Genomic DNA, 16,883 nt, shown 5'->3' with positions numbered 1-16,883 from the left:
TCCAAGTCACAAAGAAATATGAAACACCTCTTTATGCTCTATCCCGTGCTCTTTAAAAAAAGACACACTTTCACAACTCCCACACCGTGTGCGTTCCCCTGGTTCTGATGAAAGCCACAACCCCCGCATTAGTCTAACCACTTTTCTGTGAGACAATTAGTAAGTTCACTTTTTATAGACCGAAGGAAAGGAGGACGAAATCCAAAGGTCAGGCCAGACAACTGGACCTAATGACAGCTTGCAGACGCACCATCTTTTCTCTGCCAGGCTGGTGTTACTGAAATAATTATTCCTTTGTGCTCATGATTTCTGTAAAATTAACTAAGTGGTTGAACTGTGAAGAATCTTACTGATCTCACAGTGTGTAGCAAGTCAACGTTGAGAACAATTAAAACATTTACACTTTTGTGCATTTTGCAGATTTGTAAGAGCATCAACTGGGTTTTAAGAGATTCAGGGAGCGTTCAGAAAGTCCAAATATTCTCCTTTTAAAACCTTTATTCCTTGACTCCGATGGAATACGTCACAGGGTCGAGGAAAGATGTGAAGGAGAAGCCATAAGGAGTTAGGAAAGGAGAACCACTGTGAAGAGAAAATCTGACTGCACTTACACTCCGCTTGTTTTAATAGCAACTGTATTTATAACAGAAGATATGCTTAAGGTGTACAGTACTATAAACTGTGCGCTGACAGTTAGAATAAAGTTTCCTGTCCAAATCAAACTGACACGTCTTGAGAAAAGATGTTAATAAATTGTTGGGCGGCATTTTCTCTTTTCCTTTCATAAAGGATGGTCCGATGTTTCCTACGCTAAAGGAGATAAGTTAGGAAGCATTGAATCTCCTTTCCTTATCCTTTAGAGAATTCTAACAGCCTCTGAAATGACTTCACTCAGTTTGGAAGATTCCTTGAGCAAAATGGACTATTTCAACGCAGCCTCAGTTAGTTAACCTTTCTGTCACATCTCGCCTGGCTCCTTAAGTTATGTTTATGTTATGTATCATGTTTCCTGTTTTATTTTGGTAACCTGTGTCTCTCCTCATTTCAGTTGCCACGTCCTGTCAAGTTTCCCTCCTGTGTGATAACTTGCCCCTGATGTGCTTCACCTGTGTGTAATTGTCTCCTCTGTCCTCATGGGTATTTAGTCTGAGTGTTTCTCTCAGTCGTTGCCACAACTTAGTTTACTCCTGTGTCTACTTCCAGCGTTTCTTTCCTTGTGTTAGCCTTTCGTAGACTAAACCAGTTTCCGATACCTGTTTACTCATTGAACACCTTTGCCTGTAGTTTGACTGCTCCTTTTGAACTGACCTGGTTTTGTGTTGGAACTTGTCTGAGTCCTGCTGTTGAGTCGTGCTTTTGTGTTTTCTAACACTTTCTCATTAGGATTTCAAGAAGACACGAGGGGTTAAGATTGTGGAAAAGCTGTGGATACGACATGTCGCTGGATCTAACAAACCGTGCTCTAATGTGTCTGTCGGTCTCATGTAGAATGTAACCACACAACCAACAGAAGGGCCCCTGTTAAAGGTTAATGCTGTTCTCATTATCATCATCATCATGTTAATGCAGTGCTTTATTGTACAGTATTTAAAAACAGGTTGGTGTGAAAAAAAATCGAATGCTTGTTTTTTATGGTGAATTCACGGGTCTCTAAATACCAATTACATAATTTGCCATATTATCAGGAGGACTACATGCTGATGTCTCCTATTTAAAGTCAACTTTAACTTGTATCTCATCGCAAACAAGCTAAAATGAACATGCATAAATAAATAAATAAATATATCAATATCCTGCACAAACGTGAGGAACACAAACCTACAGACCAACAATTGGCTCAGCTTTCATTGTTTAAATCCTTTTGAACAGTCTTAATATTTCAGAAAAGAGTGAGACCCCACACTCATGATAAATCTCACACTGAATAACTGAATTAACAACTTTAAAATACAGCAAAAAAGTGTTGGATATCTTCCAGACACTGTTTCCCTTTGTCACCAGAGTCGTGGCGCACAGTTCCTCAGAAAGCCTTTTTTTAAAGTCTGACGGAGACTCACTGGAAACTAGTTAACCTGGAACCACAGAGTTCACATATTTGAGAGTAACACCAGCAGGTAACACATCCCTCATAGACGGGGACATAAAATCATTATCCTGCCAAGCAGCAGGTCAGTGATCAAAGACCACTGCTGTCACTGTTAATCGTGTGCGTACAGAAACGGCACCGCGGACAACAAAGCAAAATGACGCTGCTTGAGAAACGAAATGATGCCGTGTGGTGGACGCTTTCGAAAACCACATGAGAGATTGTGCTGTTTCTTGGATTTAATTCCAAGATTCTTTTTTTTTTACTTTTATGTAGTTTAAATGGTCCTTTTTTGATTGTACACGACTTGATGCAGCTTCAGCCGACAAAACAAGACTCAAGTCGTCATTCTCTCTATAAAACACCCAAAGTTCACATATTCATGTTTGTTTTAATTGGCGCGGTGACAGGGATCCGTGTTTATGATATTTCAGTTAAATCTTATGCAGCTTGAATCTGTTTACAGGGACGAGACTCATCTTGTTGTCTCAAATCAAACAGTGACAATTTCTTACATCAATATTGCAGATTATATACATTTCATCATATGTTATCATATATTTAATCATGTATAATTGATTTATATTGGCTCATAAACTTTGATGAATTTTGTTTTATCAACTTAATGACATAACATTTGTATTGATTGATCTCATGGGTATTTGAGAAATGTTCCTCAGGAATATTTGCATTTGAGTTTAAGTTTCAGCCACCAAACCTTGATTGTAGAACGATCCCGGTCTGATCTGATTAAATATGTTTATTTAAAAAGTTTCTGTTTACTTGAGGAGCGGGACAAACCTCAAATGCATCAATTACACTCTTTGAACTCCTTTTTTTTCCTGCAATAAACCACTGCCTTTGCTTTTATTTATTCACTTGCTATGAATCAATTTGAAAATAAATTTTCCCCTGCAATCATGCGGTATTACAAATGCACACGCTTGGCCCATTTGCGGCTTTTCATTTGGGAAGACAGTGAGTCAGCGGGCCTACACGGCGCTCGCTCAGTGCATCTGCCAACCGCGAGCACATCCGCTAAGTTAGTCTGTATGAAACCGTACCCGCGCACCGTTTACTCACAGCACTTGTATTTATGTGGCGCTGGCTGATCCACCCTCAGTAGGCGAGCTGGCACCGACCTTGGGGCGACGCGCTTGATCTTACCGCACGCCTCACCTCTTAATGATAAAATGAGAAAACTGGGTCGGAGACGTACGTTCCCACCAGAAATAGTGGGAAGTTAACATCTTCAGCTGAGCACCAAGACTTCCAACTGGGAAATCATCTCTAAATAAATCAAATGAGTTTCACAAATAGGTGAGGAGCCTATGGGAGGCCCAGGTTTGCTCCTGGGAGGAATGAACAAGTCTGGATGATTAACTGAGAAATGAATGACCCGCTCGTGTATCCACTAGAAACCTACTTGAGCAATCAAACGAGTCTAAATTAAATGGTATTTGGGATGTTGAGTTCTTTATAGAGACCGATGTTGTTTTTCATGACTATTTATTATCTCTTTTCAAGGAGTTTTAGTCATTCCCTCAAGCAATATGTGAAACATTGTCTTTTCCTTTTAACCTGCGCTTCAAGACAAAGCATGTTCTGATTTCGCTGTCTCGCACGCGATCATTAGAAAACTGAAGAAGTCGCATTGTGTTGGAAAGAAAACGCACCAATACCACACTCACAATATCCACTGAATTGGATCTAAATGAACATTTTGCAGCTGTTTAAAAAACGTCAGCAATGACGCTTGAAACCCGCACGGTTTTGCAAAAGAAGAGAGTAGATGGAGAGGAAATAGTCATGAGACGTGTTGCGACTCACCGGAGTTGGGATCGGAGTTGCCGTCGGCTTCGGTCCTCTTGTCGGGGGAGGCCTGCTCGTAGAAGTCGTCCTGCGCCTGCACCAGAGGGAGAGGTTGTGTGAGGAGGGAGCCACTGCCTACAGGCTCGTGGTCCCCCAGACCGCTGTCACTGCAGCTCTCCTGAGAGCCGTCCGGCAGGTGAAACGTGACGCGCCTCTGCGACTAGAACCAAGAGCACAAAACAGAGCCTCTGATGTTAGTGCTCTGCTCTGCCCCCTTTAAAACCGTTTTCCTATTTCACACCGAGCTCATGCACGCTACCGAGAACAGATCAGCACTGCGGTGTGAAATAGGCAGACTTAAGAGTTTGTCTGAAGTGTATTAAACATCAAATTACAAAGTAAGGAGGGTATTGATGAATAGAGGGGTTCGTTTTTAGTTTTCACAAGACGGGAAAGGATTGGTGGGGTCTATTTTGACTTGGGCCCCATTGTAGTTGGGGAAGGGGAGTTAACACATGGTAAACACAGTCACGTTTCACTGCACAATGACAACCAACAACAGCATGCAAATTAAAACACCATGCACTGTAGCAAAGAGCCAGCAAGGTGAAGGGTGCAAAATTTGTGAGCCTCTCATAAACATATAGTGTAATTAATGTCAAGCATAATTAATGTCAACCGGGAAATTTCCTAATATCTTCGACATCATATTCTCCTGTTTGCTAGAACTGCCGCAGAGACGTCTGCAGCCCGATTGTTGAGTTTGTGCTGTCAGATTGTTTTGGGGTGTTGGCAAAGTCAAAGTGGCCTGCAGAGTTAACAGAAGTCACCCCCGGGGTGTCCTTCCACCAACATCCTGCACTCTCACTCAGGAGTGGAATTTCTAAACCCGCCGGTGATCCTGGGACATGTCTTATAGCCCTTCTGTTGGGAGCTATACACGTGAACACACACACACACTCACACACGCGCGCGCACACGCCATCCTTAAAGCCATCCTGATTGAATTTCCAATTGTTAATTCCGAGTGTCTTTTCCCCTTGCTCTAATGACATTTTCCTCAGGCTTTTTCATAAGTCCAGAAACGAGCCTGCAGCTAACCTTTCGTGAGCACAGAGAGGTCCCTGCCACATCCTTGGTGATGACAGACAGAGACGGGTTTTACAGTAATTATTGGCAAAAGCAAAGGTCAGCCATTCTGCAGTCTAATGCAAATGACCTCATTATATATTTTAGAACAGCTCATGCAACATTCAATTAAACAAAAAGGGCGAATAATAAATGGGAGGGAATCGGCTGATTTGGGAGCTGAGGTGCAAACAGATTCAGATTTAAAAAGCATAGTGTTTATTTCCTTAAGAGAGAGAGATGGATGGATGGATGGATGGATGGATGGAGCAGAATGTAAAGGTCTTGTCAGGCAGTGGGATTTTGGATAAATGTCACCGTTATTAATTATAAAAAGCGGATAATCAGATATGGCTTTTCAACTGAAGATAGTGGGGGGAGGGGGAGGACGTCCAAAAAGCGTCCGCTCCTTTGTTTGCTTTTTTTTGTGACAGCGATGCTTATTATCGCAGCACTATCACTGTCACACCAGGTGAGGCGTGTTGAGTGCATGTGCTTTAAAAAACCCTTTATTGGGGGGAAACAAACCCAATGAGACAGAAGGCTGTTGAGGCGAGCCTTAAAGATTTGACACGAGCCATAAAGCGTTGACATGTTTGTTGCGTGTGCACTTAATTATCTGTGGCTTCACGTGTTTTCTTTCCTGCTGATGCCAAAAGGAGTTGGCCTGAGGCAAGGCAGCCGTCTATTTGTTGGCCGAGCTCGAGGCGTCGAGGTAGTAATACTGATGCTGGCAGCTTTTCTATCACCGCCTTTAGTTGAGAGGACAACTGCTTATTTTACACTTACTTAGCACTATACGTCTTGAAGTATTCAATTCAAAGAGTATATGTTGGATTGATTAGAAAAGCCAGGGAATTGAACCTATTAAAAAAATGCTATAACATATATGGGTTCTATAAAAATGGTTTTAACCCATTAAACTGGGAGTGGTGTTAAATTTGTTAGAGCTTTTTAAACAAGTTCTCCAAAAAAGGTGTGATGTCACCGCATCAGTATAATATAAACACATTAATGTGAGCACTGCTGATTAAATATAAAGGGAAATGTAGTGGCCACTCTGGTGTTGGAAGAAACAACTGCTGCTGATCCCAGAGTAAAACAGTAAATGTATTTTTCAATGAGTCACAATACACTGAAATAATAAAAGATGTGATATTGCCAGACCCTCTAATTGTACACATGACAACTGTGAGCAGTGATTTAAAAGTAATAACGACTTTGTATATTTAGATTTGATTTGTACCCAGAAATGAAATCGTACTCTGTGTCCTTGAAGAGGTTTTATTCTGAGTTGTATTTGAACATAGCAGGAGATACTTAAGGTAAGAACTGGCCAACATGAGGAAATTATTTACTACGCTTCTCTACAACCTCGGTTGTTCCAAACTACATATTCTGTAATGATATTCATTTATAATCAAATATAACAGATCCGGTTTTATATTAGATGCACTGTGCATGTCTGCGGGCGCTGTCATTTGCACATGTGTTTATTTGTGGGTTTAAGGGTGTTTGGGAGATATTTGTGTTTCTCCGTTGCTGACAGTCACTCGTAGTAATATTAGCATAAGACCGGCTTAAACTATCCCTGCTGCCAGTTTACAAGATATTACGGCTTATCGCGCCTGCTAACCCTTATTATCCGCTTGTTTTTATAATTTGCCTGACCAAACACACTCACTTTAACAAACACAAAGCAAATAGCAGCACTTTGGGGTTTAAACTCCAGAAAGCCTGCAAATCATCAGGACGAGGGGAGAGGAAATGCCAACTACCGAGGCGTCATGCCCAACTATACGAGAGTCGTGTTACTGCAAAGTGGGGAAGTGAAGAGTCGTTGGCCTACAGCAGATAAAACCTTCAGCTGCGATCACTGTGTTCCTCGGGAGCAAAATGGGTAAACATGTAGAAATACACATTAAAGCAGTTATTGGCTCTATAAAATGTTGATGCGCCATAAGTTGGAGCAATTAGAAATTTAGTACTTTTGTCAGATGTTTGCAGACTTGAGCTTGTTTTAGATCAGTTGTTTCTTGGTCAAAAATAAAAAAATCACACTTTAGATAGACAGCAATAATTGAATCAGTTAGTCATGCATACAACTATATACGGTGTGTGTGTGTGTGTGTGTGTGTGTGTGTGTGTTGACTGTGCAATCACTGTGTATTTTGAAATGTTTCAGCGGTGTACTGCAACAACTCCCCTAATCACAATCAGCAGAATCGCTGCTCAGTAAAGACTCAGACTGATACGAGTCAGATTTTATGCGACAGAAAGCAAATAGGTGTCGGGCTCATGACTCGGAGCTCAGGCTCCCTCTCCGCTTCCACCGCCTTTCTCCTCCTGTGACCATATGGAGCACAGTGTGCAAGTCAAAAACAACTTCTGTGTTGCATTGTGTTCCAAATGAACACAATACAACGCTGCATTTCTATCAGGCAGACGTTTAATGAGAGGAAGCACACAGAGCAGACGCATGACACACACACACACACACACAAAATAATGCAACCTCCTCACCCCCGCAAATAATCTTATCTATCAGCAGTCTGACACCTGCGGTGAGAGAACACTTCCCACGAGTCCTTTCTCACAATCAGACCACTGAGGGAGATCAGTCAACCAGGAAAACAAAACTCACAAAAATATCTCTTTCTCTCTTTCTTTCTCACTCTCTTTCTCTCTTTCTCTCTCTCTCTCTGCTGTGCTCTCTCGCTCTGTCTCCTTCCCGTGGAGACCAAAGGTGCTGTGCCATCTGCTGGCCACCTCGGTAAAATACATCAATAACAAAAAGGCCAGGAATGGGATTGTCTTCTTTGTTCCACCGGTCGTGCCGATTGATTTTTCTTTTTCTTTTTCTGTATTTGAAGTCTCACACCTTTTTTTTGCACTGCAGTTGCTGTATTTTCAACTCTTGCTGAAACGACAAATGTTTGTTTTGGAGACAGTGTGTTTTGAGTGTCACACACTATTCCCCGCAGTTTCCAATCCACAGCCCCCGACACGCTGTAACATCCCATAGAACATCAAATCAAGTGCAACATTAGCGGCTGATCGACACTGCCTCCTGTCGACGCAACATTCGGATTTCCTTTGGGCTCATCCATAAAATGCATCACAATATCAGTCAGCCAGGGTTCTATTTTGATGACATAAACACAGTAAAAAAAAAAAACACAAGCCTTTTTTCCCCCCAAACTGCTTAAAAAAGATGAAAGATGTGGAGATAAAAAGAGTTCCCAAAGTTGTTTCTGTAAGCAACACTCAAATAAAAAGTGACAAATAAATCACAATCTCCCCCGTCTTTGATTCTGACTCTAATATTGACGTAGTCTGCTCCTGCTGCCTCTCCAGAGTCTAAGTCTGCTGCCTTCTGCTTTTCATCATTAAATCATAGCGAGGCAGTTCTGAGAGACATCTGCATTCTGCCACATCCACAATGAGGCTCGATCAGTCACTCCCTCGCTGTTTGGTTCACTACAAATACACACACACACACACACACACAAAGACAAACACAAAGATTCATAAATCTAAGTCACATCTGACCCATTTCCCAAATTGCAAGCTTGGAGGAGTGGACACAGAGTGCGTGTGTGTGTTTGTGGGTTTGTGTGTGTGTGTGTGTGTGTGCACTATGTCTAACACTACTGTGCTTTGTGTTAGTCATTTGTCGAGCATTTGCTTAGCATGTGATTATCAGCACAGTCCATCATTTTGACTCTTTCTGGGCTAAATGATCTCACCCAGATTTATGGATGCAATATACATACGGCACGTTTGTTTATTTATTTATCCCTCAACCATTTGGACATTTGTTTTTGTCATGAAAAGCACAAATCCGTGTGTATTGTCGAACACTGTGTTCTTCACCAGACACACACGTTCTCACCTGTCATCTCTCATAGATGTAGGGTAATGTGACAAGTTTCCTCTTGCTGATGCCAAAGTCTAATTTGTTTTGCAATCAATCACTTTAGATGGGTTTCAGTCTCTACCTCTAAAACTAAAATATATATATATTACCTAAAAAAGATCCTATTCACAAACTAGTCGCCAACTATTTCTGACCATTAGGGGGCAGCAAGACGCTTCAAACTACTGCTTTGTTATTTTAACAAAGAGGAATAATAATAAAATGTTTTTTTTAAACATCCATCCAACATGCTGAGATCTTAATTTAATGTTGCATTGATCGTTTTCTTTATGGCTATTCCTGAGAAACACACCAACGATAAACGAGGAAAGATCAAAATCTTACAGGATTACAACTAAAACGTAACAATATTGCAAAGCATTGTGTGTTAGATACAAGGTTGCTGAAAACGACTAGATATGTTTTTGAGCTCGTAAAGGTCACTAACCCTTTCACTATACAACACAACCACGTGAAATCCACCATATGTTGGATTTGACCCTGGAACATGGGATGAGATGGGCTGAAAGCATCTGATACACAGCACCGATTCTTTCCATGTTCATTTTATTTTCTCTACAACTAAAAACGGAATACGGTAAGATGCTTTAATCGCAGAGTCTACACCTTGCACTGTTATAGCATAAGCTACTTTAGTGCAAAATAATACATTCACTACTTTACGGGCCAAAAAGCTTATGAAACAAACCTTCTAGGATTATCTCTGTCAACTCCAGAAAGGCTCTCAGAGCATCTGAAGTTAAAGCTTAAACTGCAGCTAACGGGTGCGGCGGTGGTTGAGCTAACCAAGTCTGACACTGCAGGCTGCCTACAGCTGAAAACATGAAATGACTACATCGGCTGAGCATGCATGTCTAACTTCTATATATACACTAGTTACATCTTGCTCGCCTACAGATGGGTAAACCTTCCCAGCTCCCTATGATGCATCACTGGCAGGTATATACTTCCGACATCAGTGGCGGACATATACATTTGACATTTCAGCATATATATAAAAAAAAAAAATTCACTAAATTAAACAGAATTTACCTGAACAGACCTCTTCAGAGGATGAAATTCCATTTATAATTAATGTCATGTACCAGCCCCTGGGGCTAGATCCGGACATCTTAGGCTCATCTACTCTGTCTTTCCCTCCTCCCCCCTGCGGTGACCTCTTACCTTTCCTGATGGCGGTTTCCCTCTACATCCCCCTCCCTGTCCCTCTTTATCCTAACTTTAGTATGCTGTTAAATAACCCGACTCGGCTGAGCGAGGGCTGTGAGACGGCAGCGGTTCAGCCAGCTTCCCTCTGTGTCTTAAGCAGAGCCGGAGAAACCTGTGCAACTGCCGCACGGCATTAGCTACAAAGTTAACACTACTGACTCACTCATCGCCTCTACCCTCCGCCGACATCCACAGCCATAAAATGAGAGACACAGCAATTCTTCTCTGTGTGTGTCTCCTGCATCAGGATGAAGGATTTGACACTCAGAGACAGTTAACTACAGAGCCGTGCGGGCTAGGCCCTGAGCACTGAATGGGGGAGCTTGATGTGTTTATGAGTTACAGTCCATGTGATCTGGGTGCTGCACACTGGAGTCACCGCTCTGTCGCACTATGGAGGGTGTGAGCCTTTTTTTTGTTTTTGCCCCAAATGCTTCTGAATCTCACCTTTTTTGTGCAACCGCGCTTAAAACTAAATTAGAGATATTGAAATGCAATCAGCAAATAAATAAAATGCATTTATGTGTGTTCTCATTTAAAAACAAAAGCATAATCACAGAGCGGTGAGATTCATAACAGCCCTACAACCCTATTAGCTGTCGTGAAATCCTATTTGTGATTCCATTACACCAAATAGGTACAGAGGCACACATTTGTTTAGTTGAATCTCTGTTTATCCCGTGGAAATAATGGCTATTTACACAGCCATGATTATCCAGCTTTGAGAGATCAAATGTAAATCGTTGCAGCAGGGAGGTCTGGTTGACTTTGGCAACTGGTGTTCTGGATTTCTAAAATCGTCTTTTTTGGCATTTGCACAATAACGTGAGGATTATAAGATGATTTATAAGATGTTTGTGTTTGTTTCCAGAAACAGCCAGCGGACAGAGATATCTGGATAATTTAACTTTTCTTCATTTAGTTCACAGCTATAGGGTATCTCAGTATAATATAACTTTATGTACATACTCAGAATGTTCTGTTTATTTACTGACTCAAATGGCCCTAAAACTACACAACAATACATAGTTTCTGTGCAGAATTTGCACCACGTTTTTCATTGCCAACTTTCAGCTAAAATTTGGGGCCATGATCTAAAAAGCTCACCCAATTGTATGTCCTCTATACAGAAAATAATTATAACTCTAATACATTTTTTCACACAAGGAAACACGAGTTGTTAATCATATGCCAAAAGCTGATTTACAAGCCGTAGATCTAAAAAAAAGTTTCTTCTTATTTTTTATCTCGTTGCACTTTGTTATCTCTACACTTCTCCCAGGTAATAAATTGGATTCTATTTATTCTTCTGTTAATAGAAATAAAGAATCATGAGGGTGTTATGCTAATTCATTTAGTTTGGAGAATTTGCAACTAATCCACACCTGCCTTGTCACAATCTCTCATTTAAAAGCTAAATCCAACTTAGTGGAAAACAAGTGAAGTGTGAAAACCTAATGATATGAAAAACAACTGATTGGTCTGATACTGCCGCTTAAAGAGAATTGATATGCATAGTAGCTGCTGTTTAAAAAACGATGCAACAATACAAAGGAAACAGCGCATTTCTCAGTTATGATCTGAGTTTAACTGAGAAGAATTGTGGACACTAATGAAAGCTTTGACAGGCGAACGTCGTGCAGCCTCTACTTGACAAGGCCTGCAACCACTCCCACAAGTAGCAGATGCTCATGCCACTTTGTAATGGGAAGAAAGAAATAATGGAAGTGACTTCTGATGCTAAAACATCATGGCGAGATGTTGACGGTGCCACCAGTCACTTCCAATTCCCCTCACATATACCATCTTCTGACCAATATTGCACTTAGTGGATTTCTGTCCTTTTGTAACTGACGTGGTGGAACTGTATCATAGTCAGCACACTGAGATGGGAAAGACACTGCAGAAACCGCCAAAGAGGAAGAAAAGAGTTCAAGGAATTTCTACCAAACAGCATATGGCCACTGGCCAATTCTGGAGCATCATTAGGCTGCTGGATTTTCAGAAAAATCAATTGTTACCCTCCGTGCCAGTCTTTTTACAGGTCCTCTCTGTGTGCCTGTCCATGAGCGTATGCTACATTTGTGTTCCAGGACTGGGTTGCTGCTCCCACCAGTAACCGACTGTCCTATTAACTCTCCATATCTGATCAATTCTCACCGATCCGACCCGAGCGTCCCATTGGTTTTTACTAGCAATGCTTGAAGACATTTACCTGGCTCAGGCATAGAGAGAGGGCAGAACATGTTATCGTTGCCGTAAGCATTGTGCACCGCTGCTGCTCACTTTGAAACTACAGGCTACTATTTTTTACTATAGCTGTACTCGAAGTTAAAAACAAATAAAACAAAAAATTGCTTTCATGAAAAAATAATAACCCCCTGTCGTGGCTGCACATGTGGACGAGGACCACAGTGCTCTAGATGGCTGCTGGAAAAATCATGTATGATTTGCCTCAAGCAAAAGTGGCCAAACCCGACCAGCTGTGAGCCCATTATTTGCTTGTGCAAGTGATTGGGCTGTACTTAATGGTTTAAATGTAAATTCCGCAGCCATTTAATTACATAATTGTAAATTGAACATCTCCACGTAATAACTGTAAAGTAGGCCAACATAATTACTTCTCTGCCCCTTGCTAGGCGCCACACCAAATATACAAGCCGCCATCATTGATGAAACGTTGGAGATGATCGACCACATTTTGGACGACCAGCCCGTGGCAGCGTTGTCAGAATCACCAGTGTGGGTATTATTGGTTTGATGAGACCACTGACAGCTCGTTTGCCAAGCACATAAAATATGCTTTAATGTGAAGACATCAAGCCAGTTGAAGGCTACACATGCATGTGTCTGCCTCATTTTTAGCGGGAGGTGGCTCACTGACAGCTGATGTGGTTTTAGCGGTGGGCATTTACACTAGAAATATTGTCCATGCATGCTAAAATGCAAACTGTCTACAGCAGGAACCCAACAAAATCCCAGAAAATAATTACTTTTGTATATTTTCCTGTGCTGTATAGGTTCACACTGTATATTTTACGCTACTATTCAATATTAGGGCAGAGTTTAAAGTAAACTTTTAAAGGTTCAGTGTGTAGAATTTAGTGACATCTAGTGGTGAAGTTGCATGTTGCAGCTGAATACCCCTCACCTCACCCTCCCATTCAAACATGAAGGAGAACCTGTGGTAGCCTTCAGTAGTCAGAAAAGTCAAAAGGTGTTAGTGTTAGTTTGTCCAGTTTGGGCTACTGTAAAAAAACATGGCAGCCTCCATGGAGAGGACTCACTCCAGATTTAAATATAAAACATTTCAATATAAAGCGCAAGTTCTGCTTTATAGAAAACAACAATTCATACAATTTAGATGAAACACACTAGTGAAAACATAATTAGGATTATTTTATATTCAATTTCTGCCAATAGATCCCTCTAACTGAAATAGTACACACTGAACCTTTCAACCCTTCAATGAATTGAAAGTAGCAGTATTTAATGAATCATATGTAATCAAGATTCATGTTGTTGATGACCTTTACTTAACAAACTATGCAACTATTAGGTAGATCAACATGTTCAATTTCATAGTTGTACTTTAGAATTTGGGCGTCAGGTTTGAAAAAGGTTGTAAAACAATATGATGCAGCATCATTCACATGCAAAGTTCAACCATAAAATGTTGATGGATAATAGATATGTACAACAAGTGGCTTCCACACATTTTCTACTTGAAATGCAGGGGAAAAAATGTCCTCCACAAAACATGCATATATTACCATAGACTGAAATGAATGTGTACATCACTGCATGTATAAGTGTTTTCCCAGTACTCAATGTGCATATATAATATGTTGTAGAAGTATACCACATGGAACCTAACCCTTTCCCACCAGTGCATCGATTAGTGTGAATATTCAACCCTCATTGTGGCACACAACCTTGGATTTGTAAATCGTCAGGTTTACACACCTGTTTTTGCCATTTCACCCATCAGGAAATTAGAAACTGACTTTTTTCTGAGAGGACAGTCACAGTGAGGGAAATACAATTAAGCTCAAGCCTTAATAATTAATTTTATGGTCAATGATCTCACCAACAATTATTTCTGATGCACCAAATCATCTGGAAAATAAGAAACTCCCAGACCCTTTTTCCATTTGTTTTGTTGCCAAGCAGCCAGAAATTTCCCTCCGACAGTTTCTAGGGAAAGCAGGGCGGCGGCGGCATGATGCATGCTGGTGGATAGTGTGTTGCACTGCATAATTTGTTTTTGTTTGTTTGTGATCACCTGCCCGTTTTCATTTTGGGTTGAATGTGAAAGAAACGAGAACACTTTGTGTCTTTCGGAAAAACCATTCAGCCAACATGCAGACCGAAGCAGCATTAAATGTGCATGTACAGCAGCGGAGATTGTTGAAAAATAGAAAACAATAGCTCCTATTTTTTATAGTTATTGTGAACAGGCAGCAGGATGAAGAGTACATTTGCACATGATCAGCAGAGGGAGGAAAAGAAAGAAGAGAATGAGAGAGAGAGATTAAAAAGGAATGAATATTAATGAAACAGATGATGTTTTCCGCTTTGCAGGGGTCCCTACATTATCTGTTTTGTCAGATACATAAAGAAGAATGCGGATCTTGATGGCTACATTAAGATCTTTAGGTTTAAAACACTGAATGCAAATCCTAACCAGCGAAGACCAAAGAGTATGAAAATCCTTTCAATGGTTTTCTGTGTAATAGGTTTTCAAATGATGCTGAAATAGCTGAGCCTTGATGTGTGGAAGGTTGAAGCGGAATTTCATTCACTATGTCTGAGGTTGCATCATAAGAAGTTAACAAGAAGGCATTAATATCTCATAATGTCCTTAAAAGTATGACAATGATATGTCGATAGTATGGCAACTAGACGTATGAAAAACAAAAAGAAACGCAGTAAAAAGAGCGAAAGAAGTATTTATTTATTTTTGTATTTATTTCTTTGTATGTTTTTCGCCACCACTTTGGTTTATTATTGGACGCAGCACATTTAAGAGCAGATAAATTGGTCTTCCAGCAGAACATTAACCTGGATTCCCCTTTGACTCGTTCCTCGTGAAAAACAGATTTATTAAAACGCTATATACTCTTTTGTTTTTTATCAATTTTTCTCAGATCTGACCCCACCTGTTGGCAGAGCAAACAAACAAAGAAGACGGACGACAGAAACATGAACAAAAACAAAGAACTCCAATGAAATATTAACGGCAATGCAGCAGCCAGTATGTGACCTGATTTAAACAAACTGTATTTGAAAACATTGTGACAGAGACATTGACATGATGGTGTGAAGATCCTATTTTTTTCACCTTTTGTACAATGTGTTTTAAAAAGAAAAAAAAAAGTGATGAATATCCAAATGGATAAAGGAGTAGCAGCATAGGCAGCACTGACAGTAAAGTATGTTTCTCTTATCTGTACAACAGTGGATAGAATACGCAGTGGTTATGACTGTCGGTGGTCCATTCATGTCAGAGAAAGCATTACTACTACAAAGACTCAAAGCTTATGCATTATCTCCTGTAATGCATGTGCTTCAGTGCATTTCAAGTATTTTGCACCAGTCCATTTTTCAACACTTTCTTTCGTAAGGAATTTATAAAACTAGAATTCCCAGCTGATGCCCGTGAGCACTGACCTGTGTCTCGAACTTCCAGCGCTCCATGGGGCCACTTGAAGACTCATCTCCCCGGAGAACACCTGCTCTCCTAACGCCTTTAACACCCTAACACGCCTAACTAGCTCTTACTGTGCACTTTACAAATAGTGCACTTCTTTCCTGAGCTCCTACACTTTGTCTTATTGATCAGTTTTAGCTTAGTACTTGCTTAAAGGTCTTCTTCTGTCCTGAAGCTTTTGTGTTGTCGCCTTTTGGATAAAAGCGTAAATGTAAATATTTAAAAGGTTTTAAAAAACTAATCCAGATCATCAGTTTCCTCACGGACGCTGGTTGATTTCCGTGTGATGCAAAGTGAGATGAGACCACAGGTTCCTCCGGCTGGTCCCCGTAGGAACCCATTACTACCCGAATGCACCCATGTCACTTCAACTGACTGCCCTCAATAAGCAGCAACTCCATTACACGATCCACTTAGATGACTGAAAATAGCAAAATACTGAAAATAGCAAAATACTGAAACGACGCCGGTCCTATTCTTAAACATTCCCATCCTGTTCCTTCCATCTCTGCAGCTGGCGAGGCCTCCTTGTTAGAATTCACTGGGTCGATCACTTAACTGTGTGGATGCTTCCCGGTATGACAGTTGGCTTTAACTTTACAAGCACTTTCCATGCTGCGAGGTTCTCCACTGAGCAACTGCAAGGTTTTGCTGTAGATCCCCTGCAGAGAACCACTGTCTCTTTTGTCAGTTCAGCTGAAGCCTCCCCACCATTCCTGGCCTAGTTGCACAGGAGGGTCCCCTTCAATAATGTAGAGCGAGAGCAACGTTATATCCCAATAAAATATCGACTAACTCCAACACTCAAAAAGAAGCTTCAACAAAACAGGTCTATAACTCGAGTGTCTCAGTGACATCACTAGTGTCACCTTCCTTGCCCTCAACAACTTCCCTGATTATTGGTGTTATCCAGTACCGCTGGCGCCTTCCTGCACAGGCTTGCCCGGTCTCCAAACCCTCACGTGGCCCCAGGTTGGTTTGAGGACAAATCCAAT

The 16,883-nt window shown here is 41.0% G+C and overlaps 1 protein-coding gene across 3 annotated transcripts in view; it reads right to left on the bottom strand.

The window, feature by feature from the left end:
- The window catches only part of LOC118113167 (protocadherin-9), a 196,100-nt gene that overhangs the window by 54,613 nt on the left and 124,604 nt on the right, over positions 1–16,883 (bottom strand). For 2 of the 3 annotated variants that reach the window (XM_035162630.2, XM_035162639.2), the window contains one exon: positions 3,917–3,992. In XM_035162630.2, the coding sequence (XP_035018521.1) occupies positions 3,917–3,992 (76 nt within the window). Of the gene's footprint in view, positions 1–3,916; positions 4,119–16,883 lie in introns of all 3 variants that reach the window. The other variant, XM_035162611.2, reaches the window with a different exon arrangement.

This window comes from Hippoglossus stenolepis, chromosome 1 (assembly GCF_022539355.2).
Source record: "Hippoglossus stenolepis isolate QCI-W04-F060 chromosome 1, HSTE1.2, whole genome shotgun sequence".
In the NCBI taxonomy this organism is placed as follows: Eukaryota; Metazoa; Chordata; class Actinopteri; order Pleuronectiformes; family Pleuronectidae; genus Hippoglossus; species Hippoglossus stenolepis.
The sequence above is the reverse complement of the archived record's forward strand: the minus strand, read 5'-3'. Positions and strand labels throughout refer to the sequence as shown.